A 21,814-nucleotide genomic window follows, 5' to 3' on the forward strand; every position below is an offset into this window, starting at 1 on the left:
AGGACAAACAGAAGGGAAGATATGGGGCTGCTAGGGAAGGACATGGAAAACATCTAGACGGGGAAACTGAGTCTAGAGAAGTGTGTGGGCGGTTTGGAAGTGACTCCGTCTCATTACAATTTTTTTTTTTTTTTTTTTTTTTTGGTTTTTCGAGACAGGGTTTCTCTGTGTAGCTTTGCGCCTTTCCTGGAACTCACTTGGTAGCCCAGGCTGGCCTCGAACTCACAGAGATCCGCCTGGCTCTGCCTCCCGAGTGCTGGGATTAAAGGCGTGCACTACCACCGCCCGGCTTCATTGCAATTATTATTAATGGTTTGCTCCATGACTCCACGCTGGTGTCAACTCCCTAGATCCACACCGTAATATCACAGGTGGCCCCCATCTGTAATGCCAACACTGGGAAGGCTGAGGCATGAGTCCCAGCCTGGGCTACAGAGTGATGTAACAGGGTGAGACCGCACAGAGCTTCCTCCATCTTGTGTTCTTGCAGAGGCCATTTCCGTTTTAACTAGAATTCGATCTCCTTGATGGAGAGTGCTGTAAAAATTACCCAATTCTATTCTAGGAACCGAAGGTCAAGATGCCCCGGCTAACTTATCTTAGCTTCTGTTAAAACTGCGTGCTTGCGTGGAAGCCCCTCCAGCTAACCACTTGTTTTAGTTTCTGTCAAAACTGCTGGCCTTGGGGCTGGAGAGACGGCTCAGAGGTTAAGAGCCCTGACTGCTCTTAGAGGACCCGAGTTCAATTCCCACCAACCACATGGCGGCTCATAACCATCTATAATGAGAAATGGTGCTAAGCATGCAGGCAGGCAGAAACATTGCATACATAATAAATAAATAAATCTTTAAAAAATAATAATAAAACTGCTTGCCTGGAACTCTGTGAAGCCCCCGTGCAGCTGCTGAGCAACATGCCAGACTCAGTTTCTGCCTTTAAAGCCCCATGTTCTGGACACTTGAAGCCATATCTAGGTCACCGATGACTTTGGTGTGTTCCCAACCGGGTAGAATAAAGAGTTCCACTTGGCTAGAAACTATGTGTGAATATCATCTCTGGTAGGCTACCTGGAACAGTGAGACCCTACCTTAGGGGGGGGGGGAGAGAGAGAGAGAGAGAGAGAGAAGCCTATGTTAATAATGATGATGGTAGTTGGGTGTGGTGGTGCAAGTCTTAAGAGTCTAGCCCTGGGGAGGCAGAGGCAGGCAGACCTCTGAGTTGGAGGTCAGCCTGGTCTACAGAGTAAGTTCCCTGTCTGGAACACACAGACATACATACACACACACAGACACACAGACACAAATAATAATAATGGTACACGTCTTTAATCCCAGCATTCGGAAGGCAGAGGCAGGCTGATCTCTGAGTTCAAAGCCAACCTGCTCTACATAATGAATTCCAGGCCAGCCAGGGATACATAGGTCTCAACCCTGTCTCAAAATAATAATAATAACAACAACAACAACAACAATATTTGGGAGGTCAAGGGGCTGGTGATGCCGTTCAGTTGTAGAGGGTTTGCCCAACACACAGGATGCCCTAAATTCTATCTGTGTAAAACCCAGGAGGGTGGCTCAAGCCTGAAATTCCAGTACTTGGGAAGTGGCAGCAGGAGGACCAGGAATTCAAAGCCAGCCTAGGCTACGTGAGGAACCTGTAGGTGTGGGAGTAGGGGTATGAATGAGAGAATTAGGACTGTTAGCTCAGTGGTAGAGTTCTTTAGTTGTCGTTATTTTTGTTGTTAGTTTCGAGACAGGGTTTCTCTGTGTAGTTTTAATGCCTGCCCTGGATCTCACCCTGTAGACCAGGCTAGCCTCGCACTCACAGAGATCAGCCTGCCTCTGCCTCCCAGGATTAAAGGCATGCGCCACCACCAGAGGTAAAGTTCTTGAGCAGTTCACTCAGGGCCTGGGTTCCAACCCCAGCACTAAATAAATACAAATAGCAGCCACCAGCCGCTGCTAACAGCATCATCTTAGCAATGAAAAATGAGGACCAGTAGCCGGCAGGCTAAGGTTGGCCTCTCCCCGCAGCTGTGAGGTCCAGGTCACCCAGCCCGTGAGCTGACTCAGGCAGAGTGTTGTTACGGGGATCTGGTGTTTTTTTCAGAGAGCATGAGGAGGCAGAAGTCTTGTCCCACAGATTTAGAGCCCTTGGTTCTGGGAAGGAGAGAGAGAGAGAGAGAGAGAGAGAGAGAGAGAGAGAGAGAGAGAGAGAGAGAGAGAGAGAGAAAGAGTCCCCGAGACCAAGAGAGGGAGACCAGCCTTGGGGTTCCATGGCCAGCTGTGGGGAGACCCCGTGAGGTCTCTCATCCTCAGAGGTCACTGGGGTGGTCCCATGACTGGGTCAACCGGCCCCAGGGTGCAAGAACAGGAGGCCAGTGAGGGAGAGTGAAGGGATGTTCTTTGCCCTGACCTAGAAACCAGGGGTGAAGAAAACCAAGGTCCCCCCACCCCCCCGCCATGTGTGGTCCCTGCGGATCTCAAGCTCCCGATCCTCCTGCCTCAGACTCATCGATGCCAGGTTACAGTTTAAACCTCAGCAGCTGGGCACAGAGCTCCCCCCTCCCCTCTCTCCCTCTCTGGTCCTCTCCAACCCCACCCCTCCCTCTTGCTCTCTCCTCTCTCCTCTCCCCTGCTCTCACCCTCACCTTCACATCATCTTTCCTTCCTTAGGCTGGGGAAGCCCCCACACGCTGGGCCTCGCCCGCAGTCCATCGGCCGGGCGAGGCCCAGGTGAGTCACCGAAAGGAAGGAGTGGACATTCCTGCAATTTTTCTACAGGTATCAGTGATTTGGCACCTTCCTGCCCCCCTCCATCAGCTCCTCACTGGAACCTCCCAAAAGTCAGCACAAGACAGACACACGGCTGGGAGGAAAGCTTGGGGAGGGACAGACAGACGGCTGGGGAGGAGGGCTTGGGGAGGGACAGACAGACGGCTGTGGAGGAGGGCTTGGGAAGGGACAGACAGACGGCTGTGGAGGAGGGCTTGGGGAGGGACAGGTATGCAGAGGCGGTGCAGATGGCAGACCCTGGTAATGCCAACACTCCTGATCCTCCTGTCTCAGCTTCCAGAATGTTGGAATTACAGGCTGTCCATCACCATGCCTGGCATACTGGAATGCTGGGGATCGAACCCAGAGCTTCAGGCACGCTAGGCAAACCCTGTGCCTCACCCCAGCCCAGCCCACTGTTCAGTCTCCACACCACCCCAAGAGGGGCCCCGTTTTCCAGGAAAGGAAACAGAAGGACTGTTGGCTCAGGGTGACACAGCCAGGGAGTGGCCCGTCCTGGCCACCATCAGCATGACAACCACTGACCTCAAACTCCCTGGCTCCGCCCCAGCTTCCCTGTCACTCAGGAAGAGGAATTTGGGGTCCTGCTGGCTGGTGTAAACACAGCTCTCTCCTCAAAGGGGATGAAAGAGTTTATTCCAGAGTCAATCATGTGTGACCACGGTCAGACCAGAGTCACATTTTTTTTTTCTCTTTTGAGACAGGGTTTCTCTGTGTATACTCACTCTGTAGACCAGGCTGGCCTCAAACTCACAGAGATCTACCTGCCTCTGCCTCCCCAGTGCTGGGACCAAAAGTGTGCACCACCACCACCCAGCCCTCTACCCTTACTCACTGAGTTATGACCTCTTAGGAGAAAACATTTATTTGGGACTTTTTGGTGTGTGTGGGGGGGTGTCTTATTTTAAAATTGTTAAATCAAGAGGTAGGGGTGTGGCTCAGGGGTAGAGCCCCTGCCTAGAATCCCCCAGTGAGGGGCTGGGGGTGTGGCTCAGTGGAAGAGCCCCTGCCTAGAATCCCCCAGTGAGGGGCTGGGGGTGTGGCTCAGTGGTAGAATCCCTGCCTAGAATCCCCCAGTGAGGGGCTGGGGTGTGGCTCAGCGGTAGAGCCCCTGCCTAGAATCCCCCAGTGAGGGGCTGGGGTGTGGCTCAGTGGTAGAGCCCCTGCCTAGAATCCCCCAGTGAGGGGCTGGGGTGTGGCTCAGTGGTAGAGCCCCTGCCTAGAATCCCCCAGTGAGGGGCTGGGGTGTGGCTCAGTGGTAGAGCCCCTGCCTAGAATCCCCCAGTGAGGGGCTGGGGTGTGGCTCAGTGGTAGAGTCCCTGCCTAGCAGTCCCTGGTGAGGGGCTAGGGTGTGGCTCAGTGGTGGAGCCCCTTCCTAGAATCCCCCAGTGAGGGGCTGGGGGCATGGCTCAGTGGTAGAGCCCCTGCCTAGCAGCCCCTGGTGAGGGGCTAGGGTGTGGCTCAGTGGTAAAACCCCTGCCTAGAATCCCCCAGTGAGGGGCTGGGGCGTGGCTCAGTGGTAGAGCCCCTTCCTAGAATCCCCCAGTGAGGGGCTGGGGTGTGGCTCAGTGTTAGAGCCCCTGCCTAGAGTCCCCCAGTGAGGGGCTGGGGTGTGGCTCAGTGGTAGAGCCCCTGGCTAGAATCCCCCAGTGAGGGGCTGGGGGCATGGCTCAGTGGTAGAGCCCCTGCCTAGCAGCCCCTGGTGAGGGGCTAGGGTGTGGCTCAGTGGTGGAGCCCCTGCCTAGAATCCCCCAGTGAGGGGCTGGAGTGTGGCTCAGTGGTAGAGCCCCTGCCTAGCAGCCCCTGGTGAAGGGCTAGGGTGTGGCTCAGTGGTAGAACCCCTGCCTAGAATTCCCCAGTGAGGGGCTGAGGTGTGGCTCAGTGGTAGAGCCCCTGCCTAGAATCCCCCAGTGAGGGGCTGGGGGCGTGGCTCAGTGGTAGAGCCCCTGCCTAGAATCCCCCAGTGAGGGGCTGGGGTGTGGCTCAGCGGTAGAGTGCTTGCCTATCTTACAGGAGGCCTTGGGCTCCATCCTTCCTAGCTCAGCCCCAGTGATTCAGGAGACTCACACTGTGAGATCACTACTGTACCAGTAGCTGCTACTCACTCACTGCTCTCTCTGGTTCCCACCCATCAACCACGTTGACCTTGCTGTGATCCTGCGCCCTCAGGGCCTTTGCACTGACTCTTCCCTCTGTCTCTCCCCTTGTCTCTGTTTCCCTAGGCGTCCACTAGACTTCTTTCACAGCTTAAGTGAGAGCCCCTCAGCACACCCTCTGGGTTGTCCCCACTTAAAGCGCCGCTGTTCCTCCTTCCACATTCTTTCCTTATCTCCATTGGATGGGTAAGATTAGATAACAAATGCATCTTCCCAGTCCTAACGTCCATGAGGGCGGGACCCTTGCTTTGCTTCCTGTTGTGGCCACTGCTCCTGAAATAGTGCCTGGCACAAAGGAGGTCCTTGGTAAGGTGCTGAGGAACTTAGTGAGTCCTCCGTTTTGGTGAGTCAGTGTTCTAGATGTTTCCCCTGCATGAAACTTCTCTGCCTGGGCAAGATGGTAAATGTGTCTGTGATCCGGCACTGGGGAGGCTGGGGCAGGAGGCTCTTGAGTTCGAGGCTAGCCTGGGCTGCATTACAAGACCCTATCTGGAGAAACTGAACGAAAACAAAAATTTGAAAATATAAACTCTGAAAAGCCAGGCGTGGTGGCACAGGGCTTTCACCTCGGCACTCGGGAGGCAGAGGCAGGCAGATCTCTGAGTTCGAGGCCAGCCTGGTCTACAGAGCGAGTTCCAGGACAGCCAGAACTACACAAGGCAATCTTGTGTGTGTGTGTGTGTGTGTGTGTGTGTGTGTGTGTGTATATACACACAAACTCTGGATGATACGAAGCAGCCAAGGCTAGAGACAATTTTAAACCTTTGCTGCTTGGTTTTCTTTCTTTCTTTTCCATTTTGTTTGGAGACAGGGTTTCTCTGTGTAGCCCTGGCTGTCCTGGAACTCACTCTGTAGACCAGGCTGGCCTCGAACTCAAAGATCCTCCTGCCTCTGCCTCCCCAGTGCCAGGACTGCAGACCCCTACCACACCTCTGCTTGAAAAAACTGTCTCTAGGTAGGCGGTGGACAGTCTGTCCCTTCCTGTCCAAAGACTCCACCGTGAAGCTCATGCTCCCATGTAACCAAACTCCTGTGCTCACCACATAGCCACATTCAACTGCCCAAGGAGACCTGGGATTTGAACCCAGCGAGTGAGACACAGGGTTGTGACCTCAGAGACCCTGAGTCAGGCCTCCTGGGAAGGGTAGCTTCGGTGGACTAGGGAGGAGGAAGGGGAGGTGTCCACACAACCCGGGCTGACTCACTGTTAAGCAAACTGTGGGCGGAGCCCTAGGGCAGCAAAACTGTCTCCTTCCCGGCGCTCTGTCTAGAGCAGAGGTGAAGGCAGACCCACCCAGACGCGAGCATGGGCCCCCGGAGGAGGCTGCTGCCGCCGCTGCTGCTGCTGCTGACGGCCTGTGTACCAGGTAAGGGCTGGGTGGTGACACCCGGGGTGAGTTAGGGGGAGGGGAGCCCAGCACCCAACCCTTCTCCTGCCATCCAACTACTCTCCGGGTGTGTTCTCCATCCCCACGTGGCACATTCAGATGCCCGCAGGCATTCATTTAGCAAACCGATCCCTGGCGCCGTCCCAGGCTGCCCTGCAAAGTCAAACTGGAGGACGCGGAGGCACAGAGAAGTTAAGTAGCTCGTGCGTAACTGCACAGCTAGCGGTGGAGTAACTGGGCTTGTTGGCCCCTCGCGGGCCGCTTCCCACAGTGTTCTCGTTTCTGTGGGCTCCCGCTTTGGGGTAGGTAGGAGGGAGATCGCCCCCCCCCGCCCCCCCAACATTACCAAAGGTCCCAGGGCCTGTCCCTCGACGACACTTGGCTTTTGCTACTTCCTCACCTGCTTCCTCCAGGAAATGTGGGGGAAATGTTGAGAAAGCAGAGGAAATGGAGAAGGAATTGAGTCAGGGTTTGACGCGGTGAATAACCCCTCCGGTCCGCGGGAGGCCGGGGATGAGTAATGGGGTGGGAAGGGGACCTCCGCGGGGGAGGCCCGGGTGGCCAGGGAGCTAGAGGGGGTAGGGGTGGGGGGGCGCACAGGGGAGGGGCTCTTCGTGTAGAAAGGGGACCTGGCGCGGAGGGGACCGGCGCTGAGTTGCAGACGGGACCTCGGGGAGCAGACAGGACGGCTCTTACTGTGCAATAGAGCCCGGTGAGGACAGAGCCGCGGAGAGGAGTCTGGAGTGGGGCTACCACCTGCGGTCAGGGCTGGCTGTGTGGTTTAGGACAGTTACTTAGCCTTTCTGGTCCTGGAACGTGTCTCGGAAATTGGGGGAGGATCCAGAGCCGGATAGGCTGGAGCTGTGGTCCTGATTGGAACCTCGGACGCCTGAGGGCGGGGCTACGATCTTGGGGAGGAGTTAGAGGACCTGGAGGAGGGGCTCCGAACCTGGGGCGGGGCCAGGGGAGGGACTCACATTTAGGACACACGCGCACACACACACACACACCCACCCACCGTGGGTCTATGACTGTGGTTCTCAACCTGTGGGTCGCGACCTCTTCGAGAGTCAAAGGGGTTGCCGAAGGCCATCGGAAAACCCAGATATTTACACTCTGATCCATAATAGTAGCAAAACCACAGTTACGAAGTAGCAACGAAAACAATTTCATGACTGGGGGTCACCACAACATGAGGAACTGTATTAAAGGGTCGCAGCGACAGGAAGGCTGAGAACCTCTGGTCTATGATACTAAGGTGAAGTCCAGGCAGGGCTAATCTACCAACAGAGCAGAGCGTGGTGAGAAGATAGCCTTAATCCGAGGCAGGTGGATCTCTGCGTTCACGGCCAGCCTAGTTTATAGAGAGTTCACTAGATATATGTAGTGAGACCGTTTCAAAAATATTTAATGAAATAATATAATGCAGGAAGAGAATTTAGGGGAAGAGCCAGAGGGCGGGGCTATAGTAGAGAAGAGAGCCTGCGGCAGGGCTAAAGGAAGCCAGGGGCGGGGCTAGAATATTGGGCGGGACTAGAGAGGGAAGACGGGCAGGAGTTGTGGGGCGGGGCTAGCGCCTTGAAGGTGGAGCTAGGGGGCGGGGCTAGAACCTAGGGGAGGTGTTGGGGAGGTGGGGTAGAGAATGCTTTTGGACTCACCTCAGTTGAAGCTGTCTTGATGGGCGGGGTTAGAGCTTCAGGATGAAATAGGAAGAGAAGCTAAGGAAGGGAATGGAACCTTGGGCTCCAGTGAATAAGAGATCCGCCGAACAGAACTGACCAAGGCCGCATAGGGAGGACACAGGATCTAAATGGGAGCAGGGGTAGGAAGTCCTTTTCAAGAGGGCAGAGTTCCAGCAGGTGATGCACATCTGTGATCTCAGCACACCGGAGGCTGAGGCAGAAGGATTGCTGTGAGTTTGAGGTCAGCCTGGACTGTACCACTAGAGAGACAGAGAGAGAGAACTAAGGGTAGCCAGGACATGATGCACGAATCTGAGGGGACCGGGCCTAGAGACCAGTTTGGCAGCCTGGTGGAGTGAGAGCAGGCAGATCCTGGCTCTGAACCTCCTCTGTTCCCAGCCTCCCAGGGCCTGAGGTGCATGCAGTGTGGCAGTAACCAGAAGTGCCTGGTGAAGGAGTGTGCCCCGGGCCAGGATCTTTGCAGGACCACTGTGCTCCGTGAATGGGAAGGTAAGGTCGACCCCCCTACACACATCAACTTGATAGGAAGCAACAGTAAGGAAATGCAGACATTTAAACATCTAACGAGGCTGGAGAGACGTTCTGCCCAGCACTTAAGACCAGCTGCTCCTCCAGCCACCCCCCCCACCCCCCCCCCCCCCGTTCAGTTCTGGTATCCACATGGGGTGGCTCACAACCACCAGCAACTTCAACTCCAGGGAGGAGATCTGAGGCCCTCACCGGCACCTTCGTGCACATATTCACCCCCAGACACACCAACACTTGTTGGTCTTGTAAAGGACCTAGGTTCAACGTGCAGCACCCCCTTGGCAGCTCACCACCTCCTCGGGCCACAGGCACGAATACTGTGCACAGACATGCATGCGGGCAAAACACTCATACACACAGAAATAATAAAATAAATCTAAAAAGATTTTTTTTAAAAAATGTTGGTGAGATGCCCAGTGCCTTTAATCCCAGCACTTGGGAGGCAGAGGCAGACAGAGTTTCTGTGAGTTTAAGGCCAGCCTGGTTTACAAATCGAGTTCTAGGACATCCAGAGATGCACAGAGAAACCCTGTCTAGAAAAACAAACAAGTTGGTGAGACCCTGAAGAGGGAATAAATTGGCACATGTGCCATGCACAGTAATGTCAAATATTTTTGCTGTTTTGAAGCAGGATGGGATGGGGTGGGGTGGGGTAGGGGTGGGGGGGGAGTTTGGTTTGTTGTTGTTTGGTCTTGGATTTTTTTTAAGACGGGGTCTCATGTAGCCCAGACTAGCCTTAAACTTGCCATGTTATATAGCCAAGGATGACTTTGAACATGCCTCCTAAGGGCTGGGATTATGGGTGTGCACCACCACATCTGACTTTAATGTAGCTTCTGAGACAGCAGGGCCGTGATGGCACACACCTTTAATCCCAGCACTCACCAGGCAGAGGCAGGCAGATCTCTCTGAGTTTGAGGCCAGCCTGGTCTACAGAGCAAGTTCCAGGACAGCCAGAGCTACACATTAAAAAAACAAAAAAACAAAAAAAAACCAGCCTGAGACAAGGCTAGAGAGACAGCTGAGCAGGTTAAGACACGTGCTACTGAAAAGGTGGGCACTTTGTTACACACCTGTAACCCTAGTACTGAGGAGGTTGGGGCAGGAGGATCAGGAGCCCCAAACCAGTTTGGGCTACATAGCAAGACCCTGTCTCTGCTGGTGTCATTCACCTTGAGAGAGAGAGTTGTAGATGGATCCAGATAAACCAAATGATGTGTATGGGGGAGAGGAAGATAATTCCAGAGAGTAACAGAGTTGGCTCAAACAAGAAGAAAAGCCCACGAGGAGCAGCATTGGGGACAGGTGGCCCTGGGACCAGGAGTGCCGAGGGCTGGCTGGGACTAGGGACCCTGTCGGGACTAAAGCTGTGTTCCTCCTAGATGATGATGAGCTGGAGGTGGTAGCGAGAGACTGTGCCCACTATGAGAAGACCAACAGGACCATGAGCTACCGCGTGAACTCAAAGATCATCAGCCTGGCAGAGGTCGTGTGTGCCACAGACGTCTGCAACAGACCCAGGCCTGGTGAGTCAGGTGTCCTCGCCACGCCCAGACCCACACCACCCCAGCACCGAGTCCGCTCCTTACCCCACTCATCCATCTCCAGTCCTGCCCCAATGTCTTTTTCCCCAGCAATGTCTCCCAAGTCATCTCCCAACCCATCTCAAAATATCCTCAACCCAAAATCCCACTCTACAGCCCAGGCTGACGGAAAAGGGAGAGCATCCTCCCTCTGCTTCCCGAGGACTGGGATGGTAGCTCTGAGCTGCCTAGACCCTCTCCAGATTGTAAAATCATGCCTGGGTTGTGGGTAACAAAGCGAGGCTGTCGTGTATAAGCTAGCACATCCACCAGGCTTGGTGGAGCTTGCCTGCCATCCCAGCTGCTTGGGAGGCTGATGCAGGAGGATTACAGGTCAAAGGTCAGTCTGGGCGGCTGAGACTCTGTCTCAAACTAAAAACTAGAAAGGAGGACCAGAGAGGAGATGGCTCCTTGGGTAAAGGTGCTTGTTGTGCCTTGTGACCTGAGTTCAATCCCTGAATTCCATGTAAAAGTGGAGGGAGGGGGGCTGGAGAGATGGCTCAGCGGTTAAGAGCACTGACTACTCTTTCAGAGGTCATGAGTTCAATTCCCAGCAACCACATGGTGGCTCACAACCATCTATAATGGGATCTGGTGCCCTCTTCTGGCCTGCAAGAACACATGCAGACAGAATATTGTATACATAATAAATAAATAAACCTTTAAAAAAAAAAAAAAAGAAAAAAAAAAGAAAAAGTGGAGGGAGGGAACTAACTCTCTACAAAGTAGCCCTCTGACCTATACACACACACACAATAATAATAATAATAATAATAATAATAATAATAATAATAATAATAATAACAAATTTACAAAAATTTAAATCTGAAAAAGTAGGGCTGGGGGGTGTGGCTCAGTGGTAGAGCCCCTGCCTAGAATCACCTAGTGAGGGGCTGGTGGTGTGGCTCAGTGGTAGAGCCCCTGTCTAGAATCCCCCAGTGAGGGGCTGGGGGCGTGGCTCAGTGTTAGAGCCCCTGCCTAGAATCCCCCAGTGAGGGGCTGGGGCTGTGGCTCAGTGGTAGAGCCCCTGCCTAGAATCCCCCAGTGAGGGGCTGGGGTGTGGCTCAGTGGTAGAGCCCCTGCCTAGAATCCCCCAGTGAGGGGCTAGGGTGTGGTTCAGTGGTAGAGCCCCTGCCTAGAATCCCCCAGTGAGGGGCTGGGGGCGTGGCTCAGTGGAGGAGCACCTGCCTAACATGTGTGGTATCTTTGTTTTCCTCCCCTCAACAACCTTTAAAAAACAAACATAACAAAAACAACACCAACAAAAGGCTGATCCTTGGCATGGAAAGTGTGGGGAGAGTGTAGAGAGAAAGGATAAGCTTCCATAAACTTTTGATTGACGGCTTTAGGCGGTGGTCGGTGGTCCAGGTGCACACAGAGGAAGCCAGGGCCGGTGAGGAAGGAGCAGCTCTCCTTGCTGCTCTCCCTGCAGGGTCTGGCCCTGGATGGAAATTGATTTTACGGGCCTGTGTCCCAGGGTCCTCATGAGGGAAGAGACTGACTTCATGCCTGGCTTGTGCCTCCATCCTACCTACAAACCATCTTCTGGTGCAAGGACGTAGTTTCCTTTTCAAAGAAAGTTTCGTTCGGGTTTAGGTGTGCACATACTCGCCATGTTACGTGTGGAGGTAAAAGGACAACTCGTGGGAGTCGATTCTCTCGTTCTACTCTGAGGGTCTTGGGTCTTGAACTCGGGTCTTTGGGTCTGGCTACAAGCGCCTTTACCCGCCCAGCCCTCTTGATGACCCCGGGGCTTGTTTGTTTATTTGAAACATGGTCTCTCTATTATGTAGCCCTGGCTGTTCTGGAACTGACTCTGTACACCAGGTTGACCTGGAACTCACAGAGATCCACCTCCCTCTGCCCCCTGAGTGCTGGGATTAAAAGTGTGTGTCGCCACGACTGACCTTTGTGTTTCTTAGATAGCCCTCTCTAGCATTGAACTTGCCACGTGGCCATGAGTGACCTTGAATGCCTGGTCCTCCTGCCTCCACCTCCTGAGTGCTGGCAATCTACGAACTGCACCCTGTCCTGAGACCCTCTCTTCTATTTTTTTATCCCTTCCCCCATTGTATTTTTGAGAAATGATTCTGCCCTTAGCATGGGAGACAGATTCGAGGGACCCTGGAGTATGAGGGGGAAATGAACATAGGTGGATGAGGGGTGAGGTACGGAGGTAGGGTGGGGGGGGGGGGGTGTCCGCTGGGCGCGGACAGAAGTGTCCTGATGGAATAGCTTTGGAAGGTAGAGAAGGAGACCTCAGTGATGTGTGACCCATGCACAGAAGCTGCTTTTCTGGGCGTGATGGAGTCGCTTACGTCAGTGCCATGCTTCTGCGGGTGACAGCTATAAAGCTGGACAAATGACAGACGTCTCTGAAGCGCACAAATCAGAGGAAGGGACTCGGGGCCCTGTGACTGTTGGAAGAGAGAAGCCAGACAGAGTTTCACAGGTGGCACGGCTCGTCCCCCCCCCCCCCCCCCACACACACACACAAACACACAGCGGCGCTGTGAAAGGGAAACAGAGCCGTGGAGAGAGGGCCCCGAGACTAAGGCTGCAAGGAGGGCCCGGGGCTGGACGAGGTCCCCTGATTTGGAGACAATTCTCCCTGCAGTTTTTTGCAAGTGTACATGCAGAGGTGGGGGGGGGGGTGTCCCAGCAGCAGCGAGCTGAGCTTCCTGGGGACACCTGGGCCGGCGGAGCTGGAGAGGTGCAGGTAGCCACCTCAGATCCCCTGAGACCCCAGTCAGGGGGTGAAGGCGGAGCTGAAACAGATCAGCCCTTCCGGAGCTGAGCATGGCTGTGTGCGCCTGTGAGGAGGGAAGCTGGGCAAGTTCTAGAACAGACGTTGATTGATTGATTAAAAGGGACAGAAAAGAAAAATAATAATTTAGAGTAGTGTTCGTGTGTGTATGTATTTATGTGTGTGTGTGTGTGTGTGTACCCCTGTGAGCATTCCGTGGGTGTGTGACGTGTGGGTGTGTACATGCGCATGCACAAAGATGTCAGAGGAAGATGGTAAGTGTCCTATCTCACTAGTTTTGAAGATAGGCTGGCAGGCCCGCAAGCTGGAGGGAGCCCCCCGACTCTGCCCCCGACCCCCAGCACTGGATTACAGGCCTATGCAACTGCCTCTGTGGAGTGTTACTTTAATTCTCGGGATCCAATTCAGGGCCTCATGTTTGTTCAACCTGGCATGGTGGCACACACCTATAATCCCAGTGCATGGGAGGATGCAGAAGAAGGATTTCCACAAATTCCAGGCCAGCCTGGTCTACTTGGCAGGTTCCAGGCTGCAGAGTAAGACCTGCTCTCAAAAAAACAAAAAAATAAGAACAACCCAAATAAATTATAACAGGGGAGAAAAGGTTTATGTAACTCGAAGTTTGAGGCAGGGGAAATCCACACGGCGTGATGCTGGCTCTGGCCAGGCTCTTCCCCCAGCATACATACACACCGCACTCACCCCCAAACCCCATTACCTCGTGGCTAAATGCTGAGGGACAATTCAAAACACAGGAAACCACAGCTCTGGGATGGCTCAGTGGTTAAGACATTGGTCCAGAGGACACAGAGGACCCAGGTTCAGTTCCCAGCACCTACACCAGGCAGCTCACACTATCTGTAACCCCAGTTCTAGGCGGGTCTAGCGCCCTCTGCTGGTACTGCGTGAGCATGGTGCACAGACATAAGTGCAGGCAAGACACCCACGCATATAAAATAAAATAAAGGGGGGAAATTAAACACAGTTTTCTCTCCTGGGAGTCAACCTGGAGTCCCTTCCAAAGTTAATCATTAATTAGTCCCTTGCGAAAGCCATGATGCGGATGGCCTGGCAGCTTCCTCCCCGCCTAGCTCCCTGCCTTAAGGTCCTTCTACTCCCACTCTGCCACTCTGAAAATGGAGCTTCAAACACATGACCTCAGGGAGACAAACTATATCTAAACCATGGCAGAGGCAGGTAGAGACTCAGGTATGTGACTCCAGGAGAACCAAGAGGTGACTGAGTCACAGGTCTGCATGTTAGACATTTGTTTTTAGTACGGCAAATGGAAGGTAGGGTCTTGGGCATGCTAGTTCTGTACTGCTGAGCCACGCCCCCAACCCCTCACTGGGGGATTCTAGGCAGGGGCTCTACCACTGAGCCACACCCCAGCCCCTCACTGGGGGATTCTAGGCAGGGGCTCTATCACTGAGCCACACCCCCAGCCCCTCACTGGGGGATTCTAGACAAGTGTTCTACTATCAAGTTGCATTCTCTGCCCTTGATTTTTTTTTTTTTGCGGGGGAGGGGATGCAGGGTCTCACAATGTAACCAGAATCTTTTGTCTCCAGCTGTTTCGTTGAATAGCACATTTTATCTTTGCCTTTACTTCCAGGATGCTCTACCTTGGAGTCACAATTATCACTCAGGGATGGATGACCCGAAAGGTCAAAGCCCCACTTGATTGACCCATGATAACTTTGTTATTTTGCTCAAAGCCTCTAGCTTAGGCCAATTGGACCGGTTGCTTTTCCCTGGAAACACCATGTCACCCTTTGCCCAGACTTTGGCTCACACCATCCTCCTGCCTGGCACAGCCGCTTCTTCCTGACCCAGGAGATTGGAGCTGTGTCTGAGCCGAGGCAGCCCACTGGCAGGCTCAAGGCAATTAGGTGAATCATTCCATCCAGAGCCAAATCATCTATCTTGTTCAAGGAAAAATGCCTAAAAGGCCCACAGCCTGCTGCTTCCCACAAACGTCCATGAAAATGAAAAGCAGATCTTCCTCCAGGCACTGTGGTACATTTCTGTAATTCCTGGATTTTGGTGGCTGAGGCTGGAAGATGGCAAGTTTGAGAGCTAGCCTGGGGTACATAGTGACACTGAGTCAGGGGAAAAAAAAATCAAAAGAGGAATTTCCAACCTTGGGGGTGGGGGGAGTTCCTTTTTGCACACTTCTTCCCAGGATGCTCTTCGGAAAGTGGGTCACATGACCTTCAGGAAGCCTCTTAGTCCCTTTCCTCATTGCTCATTCACAAATGATCTAACCAGTCATGGTGATGCCAGCGGAGAGAACCACTTGGGAGACTGAGGCAGGAGGATTCCCTGGTGAGGGGCTGGGGACATGTCTCTGTGGTGGAGCCCCTGCCTAGAATCCCCCAGTGAGGGGCTGGGGGTGTGGCTCAGTGGTAGAGCCCCTGCCTAGAATCCCCCAGTGAGGGGCTGGGGTGTGGCTCAGTGGTAGAGCCCCTGCCTAGAATCCCCCAGTGAGGGGCTGGGGTGTGGCTCAGTGGTAGAGCCCCTGTCTAGAATCCCCCAGTGAGGGGCTGGGAGTTTGGCTCAGTGGTAGAGCACCTGCCTAGAATCCCCCAGTGAGGGGCTGGGGGTGTGGCTCAGTGGTAGAGCCCCTGCCTAGAATCCCCCAGTGAGAGGCTGGGGTGTGGCTCAGTGGTAGAGCCCCTGCCTAGAATCCCCCAGTGAGGGGCTGGGGTGTGGCTCAGTGGTAGAGCCCCTGCCTAGAAGGGGTGATAAATAAGATGATGAAGAATGGGGAGGAGTTAGGAAAAACAAGGAGCAACAGGAAAGGTGTTCTAGACAAAGACAACAGAATATAGGAAGGTCTGGAGGCCAGTGAGGGTCTATGTTCTGAGACTGGGGAGCCAGTATGGAAGAGAGCATGGGAAGGGCTGGTCTCGGAAATGAGGCAGGAGAGGTGGCCAGGACCCAGTCTTCAGTGGGCCTTGAATGCCATAATTAGGCACCTGGGTTTTATTCTAAGAGCAATGGGGAGTATGTGAGGGTTTTGAGCAGAGGAGAACTGGGTTAGATATCCTTTCAAGACTTCTTTCTAAGGCCACGTGAGAGAAGTAGAGTGGAGGATGGTCGTGGCAAGAGCAGAGGCTGGTATGAGGGGTACCCATGGCTGAAAAAGACAGGATACATTCTAGAAAGACTTGGGATACGTAGGCTCGGTGATGATTGACGGGTTCAGAGGGGAGTTCTCCGCAGGGCCTCCAACCCACCCCTTGCCTTTCTTCCTAGGAGCCCGAGGGCTTGCCTTTCCCCGGGGACGTTACCTTGAGTGTATGTCCTGCAGCTCTTCGGACCAGAGCTGTGAGAGGGGCCGGGAGCAGATCCTGCAGTGCCGCTACCCCGAAGAGCAATGTGTGGAGGTGGTGACCCTGCCGAGCTCGGAAAGTAAGCAATTCCCCTGCAGGGAGTCCTCTTCTAGGCTGGGCCTGACAGAGACCTTCAAATACGGGGACTGTAAGAAGCAAGAGGCAACTTCACACACACACACACACACACACACACACACACACACACACACACACACACACACGGCTGGAAGTCCGGGGTCACTGGGTCAGCCTGAGAGTGACCAGGAACCCAGCTACTTCATCATGGCTCACATATTGCTTGCACGCTTTTGCGTGCCCCATGGCATGATATGGCCGCCAGACATCCAGACTGGTGTCCACGTTCCAGGTAGAAGAAAAGGAAAGGAAAAAAGAAAGCCTCCCCCCCCCCTCTCCCCATAGATAGATAGATGATAGATAGATATCTCCATTCTTTCTTTTTAGTAAGGGTTCTTTCTGGAAATCCCACAAATACATGAAGTTCTATTTATCACGTGGGCCTCCTTTATCATACAACAAAGGAAGAAGGGAAAATGAAATCATTTGACTAGGAATGAAGTTGGCCTCAGTAAGAAGAGGCCTCTAAGGAAACGGGGGCGGGGGGCGGGGGCTGCTCAAGGGGGTAAATCCGCAACCTGCTCCTCACCACCATCTGACCTCTGCCCCTTGCAGGGAGCGCGAAGGATGAGAACTATACCAGAGGCTGTGGCAGTCTTCCCGGGTGCCCGGGCGTGGCAGGTTTCCATGGCAACCACACCTTTCACTTCCTGAAATGCTGCCACGACTCCCGCTGCAATGGCGGCCCAGGTGAGGGTCAGGGCGGGGTGGACGCTCTTGGCCCCCACGTCTAGAAGCTGCCATCCTTCTCGGTTTCCTGAGTCCTCTCCCTTTCTCCAGCGTCAGGCTCACGTCTTCCCGGAAGCCTGCCCGGGCCCGCCAGGCTGGTTCGGGGCCGCTCTTTCAGCACACGCAGCCCACTCAACTGCCCCAGACCCCAGCTCTGCCCACCCTGGGTCGGAACTGTGGTGACAAAGTCCTGAGAAGGTAGAGCCTGGCTGTCCTGGCCACTGTGGTGTCCCAACACAGTCAGCATGAGGTGAAGGCCAGAGAAGCTATCTCATGAAAATGTATTAAATAGAGCTGGAGAGGGGGCTCCGTGGTTAAGGGCACACGCTGCCCTTGTAGAGGACCCAGGTTTGATTCCCAGCTGCTCTTGCAGAGGACCCAGGTTTGATTCCCAGCTGCTCTTGCAGAGGACCCAGGTTTGATTCCCAGCACCCACATGCTCACGTCTGTAACTACAGTTCCAGGGGATCTGAGGCCCTCTTCTGGACTCCATGGGCATTACATGCATATGGTACACAGACACACCTGCACACAGAACCTCATACACATAAACTGAAATAAATAAATCTTTTTAAAAAGTGTCAAAAAAAAAATGGGCTGGAGAGATGGCTCAGTGGTTAAGAGCACTGGCCGCTCTTGCAGAGGTCCTGAGTTCAATTCCCAGCACCCACATGGTGGCTCACAACCATCTCTTGTGGGATCTGATGCCCTCTTCTGGCATTAAGGCGTACATGAAGATAGAGCACTCAGTCATAAAATAAATAAATAAATCTTTAAAAGAAAAAAGTGTTAAAATTATGCAAACCCCTGCTTTTGATTCCTGGGGCCGCTGGTGGGCGTCAGGGCCTGCCACGCGTCAGATAGGTCCTCAGACTTGCCAGCAAATACCTTTACCCACTGAGCCATCTCAGTCCCAAACTTACCGTTTAATATTAATTTATTTAAACCAAAAACAACCTCAGCACTCCAGAGGTAGAGGCAGAAAGTTCAGAAGTTTGAAGCCATCTTCCACATAATGAATTGCAAGGGTAGCCTGACTTCCATGAGACCCTGTCTCAGAAAATGAACAGAGAAAAGCCAGGCATGATGGGCAATACCTTTAATCCCTGGACTGTAGACCAACAGGAGTTTCCACGGTAATAAACATCCTCTGTACTGGGGGCTGAAGAGATGGCCCAGCGGTGAAGAGTGGATACCACCCGGACCTGGGTTCAGTTCCCAGCACCCGTGTTTGGGCAGCCCACAGCTACCTCTAACTCCAGCTCCAAGGGATCCCATGCTCTTTTCCAGCCTCTGCAGGCATCTGCATGCACACAGTACACACATGTATCATTTTCATTTTTAAATTCGCGTTTATTTTGTGTGTATGTGTGTTCATGCACGCCAATGGGCCATGTGTGGAGGTTCTCTCCTTCCGCCATGTGGGGCCTGGGGCTTGAACTCGGGTCCTCAGGCTTGGCCACAAGCTCCTCTGCCTGCTGAGCCAGCTCACCAGTCTTAGAATCATATGTAACGCTAACTAATTTAAACCTTAAGAAACTCAGGTGACCAGTGGCTGCCACAGTAAACAATGTCGCTCTGTGTGGTCACTTCTGAGAGGGTAGGGCTTGTTTCATAAGACAGTTAGTTAGGGTCCCTCATCAGGCCTAGCTGGATGTGGGTGGGGGGCTCAGTCCTAGAGAACAGGACCCCAAAAGGTGTAGTTCCCACGCATGACCACCAGGTGGCGCCCTAGCATCTGGGGCTGAGCGTGGGCAGAGGAGACGGATGATTGGTCCCAATGCTTATCTTCGGTCCCTGTCTTTTTTCATTCTTTAAGTTCTGGATCTTCAGGACTTACCACCGAATGGCTTCCAGTGTTACAGCTGTGAGGGGAACAGCACCCATGGGTGTTCCTCCAAAGAGACTTCCCTCATTGACTGCCGGGGACCGATGAATCAGTGCCTGGAGGCCACGGGCTTAGATGGTGAGGCCTTGTGGGAGCTGGAAGGGGACCCACTGGGGCACAGGGTGCTGACCAGACTGACTGACAGATGGGTGGTACTTACACACAGGAAGGGCACATTGCAATAAGGGGGTTGACCCTGTCAAACCAACATCAGTCATCCACAACGTTATACCTTAACATAAATAATTGAGACAGGGTCTCACTATGTAGCCCTGGCTAGCCTGCAGCTCTATGTAGACCAGGCTGGCCTCAAACTCACAGAGATCCGCCTGCCTCTGCCTTCCAAGTGTTGGGATTAAAAGCATGTGCCAACACAGCTGATCTCATAAATAATAGTTTTAATGGAAAAAAAAAACAACCTGTTTTTCATAATGAAAAAATGCAAAGAGGGGACTGTCATTGTTTACGGTGTGGCAGCCCTCTCCCCGTCTGGCTTTAGTAGCAGACATCTGGTCCTCGTGTCTGCTTTCCTGTTCAGCCTGTTGCAATATCACGTGTCCTGGGGTTTCTCTGGAAAAGCGTCTCTTGTACACTCAGAAGCTCCGAAGGGCCAGATGACATCTTAGAGTTACTATGAAAGCAATCCTGGTGTGAGTCTGAGGGACTGCCAGGGGTCCTCGGAACACACTTTGGGAAGCACTGCTCACAATAGGGGATGGGGTTGGCTATGGCATCCACCACCAGGAGCCTGAGGGACTGCCAGGGGTCCTTGGAACACACTTTGGGAAGCACTGCTCACAATAGGGGATGGGGTTGGCTATGGCATCCACCACCAGGAGCCTGCCACTGAGGGCTCCTGTCTCACTGGCTCCCCTCTTTCCTCAGTGCTGGGAAACCGGAGTTACACCGTGAGAGGCTGCACCACAGCTTCCTGGTGCCAAGGCTCCCATGTGGCAGACGCCTTCCTCCTGACCCACCTCAACATCTCCTGCTGTGATGGCAGTGGCTGTAATGACCCCAGAAGCAGTGCTCCCAGGCCAGGCCCTGCTTACCTCAGCCTCATCATCGCCCTGCTCCTGACCTTCGGACTATGGGGTGTCCTCCCCTGGAAATGAGTCCTGAGCCCCAAGCCCTGGCTGGACCCAGGGACGTTTGTCTCCCCCCCCCCCAGCTCCATCTCTGTGGATAGATGCGAGTATCATTGTTGTCTTTGGGCCTCAGTTTTTCCAAGAACCAGAAGAGAAGGGGAACTAAGGCTGCGGGCAGCAGGGGGCTCTTGATTAATATTGTTGCTGTTGTTATTATCATTGCTATTCCTCTAATTTATTTTATATATATATATATATAAATAAAAGATTTTTGTACCAGTGAATAAGGCTCCCCTGTCACATTCAGCTTCAGGAAGAAGAAAGTTTGGGGGGGGGGGGCTCACTATGTAGCCTTGGCTGACTCTGTAGACCAGGCTGGCCTCGAACTCACAGAGATCCGCCTGCCTCTGCCTCCCCAGTGCTGGGATTAAAGGTGTACGCCACCACTGCCCAGCTTTTCACCTCACTGTTTTTGTTGTTTGTTTGTTTTAATGTTTTATGTTTATTTTACACGGGTTGTTGTTTTGCCTGCCTGCATGTGTGTCTGTGTGAGGGTGTCAGGTCCCCTGGAACTGGAGTTACAGACAGTTGTGAGCCACCATGTGGTTGCTGGGAATTGAACCCGAGTCCTCTGGAAGAGCGGCCGGTGCTCTTAACTGCTGAGCCATCTCTCCAGCCCCTTCACCTCACTGCTTTGAGACAGGGTCTCTCACTGAACCCTGAGCCCATCAGGTTGAGGATACTGGTTGCCGGCCAGCTCCAGGGATCCTCCTGTCTCCCAAGCCTCTGCAGCTACAGATTACTCACTGTATCTGGCTTTTCTACTCAGGTACTGGGGATCTGAACTCAGGCTTTCATATTTCTGGGGCCAAGAACTGTACCAACAGAGCCATATCCCCATTCCCCAGACTATATTATTGTTGATGCCTTCCAAGAAAAAAGTAATAATAATTGAGCCAAGACTGTATTTCCCATGATGTCCTGGAGCAGACAGAGCCGAAGATGGTGTCCTATGAGATGCTTCCTGTTTCAAATTGAAGATAAACGTCACCACGATGCCTTGCAAGAGACATGGAGGTTGAGGCTTCCTCTCCCATGATGCCTTGCAGTGGGGACAGAAATGGCCGCCCTCTGGTGTCCTCTGGCAGATGAAAGGCTAAGATCACGGTTCTCTGCTCCACAGTCTGCTCTAGGTCTCAGTGTTGCTGGCTCCTGAGTTGGTCTTCCAGGATCTTTGGCTGCAAGAGATAAAATTGCTTTGTGCTGCTGACTTAAGCAGAAACTGGTATAATACAGGAAGGTTGAATCTAAGCAAAGTCCTGGGTCTCCTGGGGTTCACCGGGGGCGAGAAGGAACCTGAAAGCTGTGTAAATCAGAAGAAACTCCTTCCTGCAGACTCTGTGTGTCCCGTCCCCCCCACGTGCCCTCCTGAGCTGGTGTGCACGCATTCAGACCTGCATGCATGTGTGGGCAAGAGGGCAACCTTGGGTGCCATTCCTCAGATGGTGTCCACCTTGGTTTTGAGACAGCCCTCTCACTTCTCACTGGCCTGGAGTAGGCTGGGCCAGCTTGTCGTCAAGCTCCAGGGACACTCCAGTCACCTCAGTGGTGGAATTACAAGCGAGTGCCACCACACCTCGGGTTTTTGTTTTGTTTTGTTTTTTATTTAACACGGGTTCTGGGCATCGAACTCAAGCCTCAGGCTTGTGTGCC

The 21,814-nt window shown here is 53.4% G+C and overlaps 1 protein-coding gene across 1 annotated transcript; it reads left to right on the forward strand.

Moving 5' to 3' along the window:
• The first annotated feature begins 6,175 nt into the window (after nucleotides 1–6,175).
• Nucleotides 6,176–20,367, forward strand: Plaur (plasminogen activator, urokinase receptor). Its single transcript, XM_052761423.1, has 7 exons — nucleotides 6,176–6,318; nucleotides 8,421–8,531; nucleotides 9,953–10,096; nucleotides 16,182–16,337; nucleotides 16,952–17,086; nucleotides 18,945–19,091; nucleotides 19,899–20,367. Exons 1-7 carry the CDS (start codon nucleotides 6,258–6,260, stop codon nucleotides 20,126–20,128), a joined length of 984 nt encoding a protein of 327 aa, XP_052617383.1. The 5' UTR covers nucleotides 6,176–6,257; the 3' UTR covers nucleotides 20,129–20,367.
• The last annotated feature ends 1,447 nt before the right edge of the window (nucleotides 20,368–21,814 follow it).

This window comes from Peromyscus californicus, unplaced genomic scaffold (assembly GCF_007827085.1).
Source record: "Peromyscus californicus insignis strain IS unplaced genomic scaffold, ASM782708v3 Scaffold_4__1_contigs__length_199733344, whole genome shotgun sequence".
NCBI classification, from domain to species: Eukaryota; Metazoa; Chordata; class Mammalia; order Rodentia; family Cricetidae; genus Peromyscus; species Peromyscus californicus.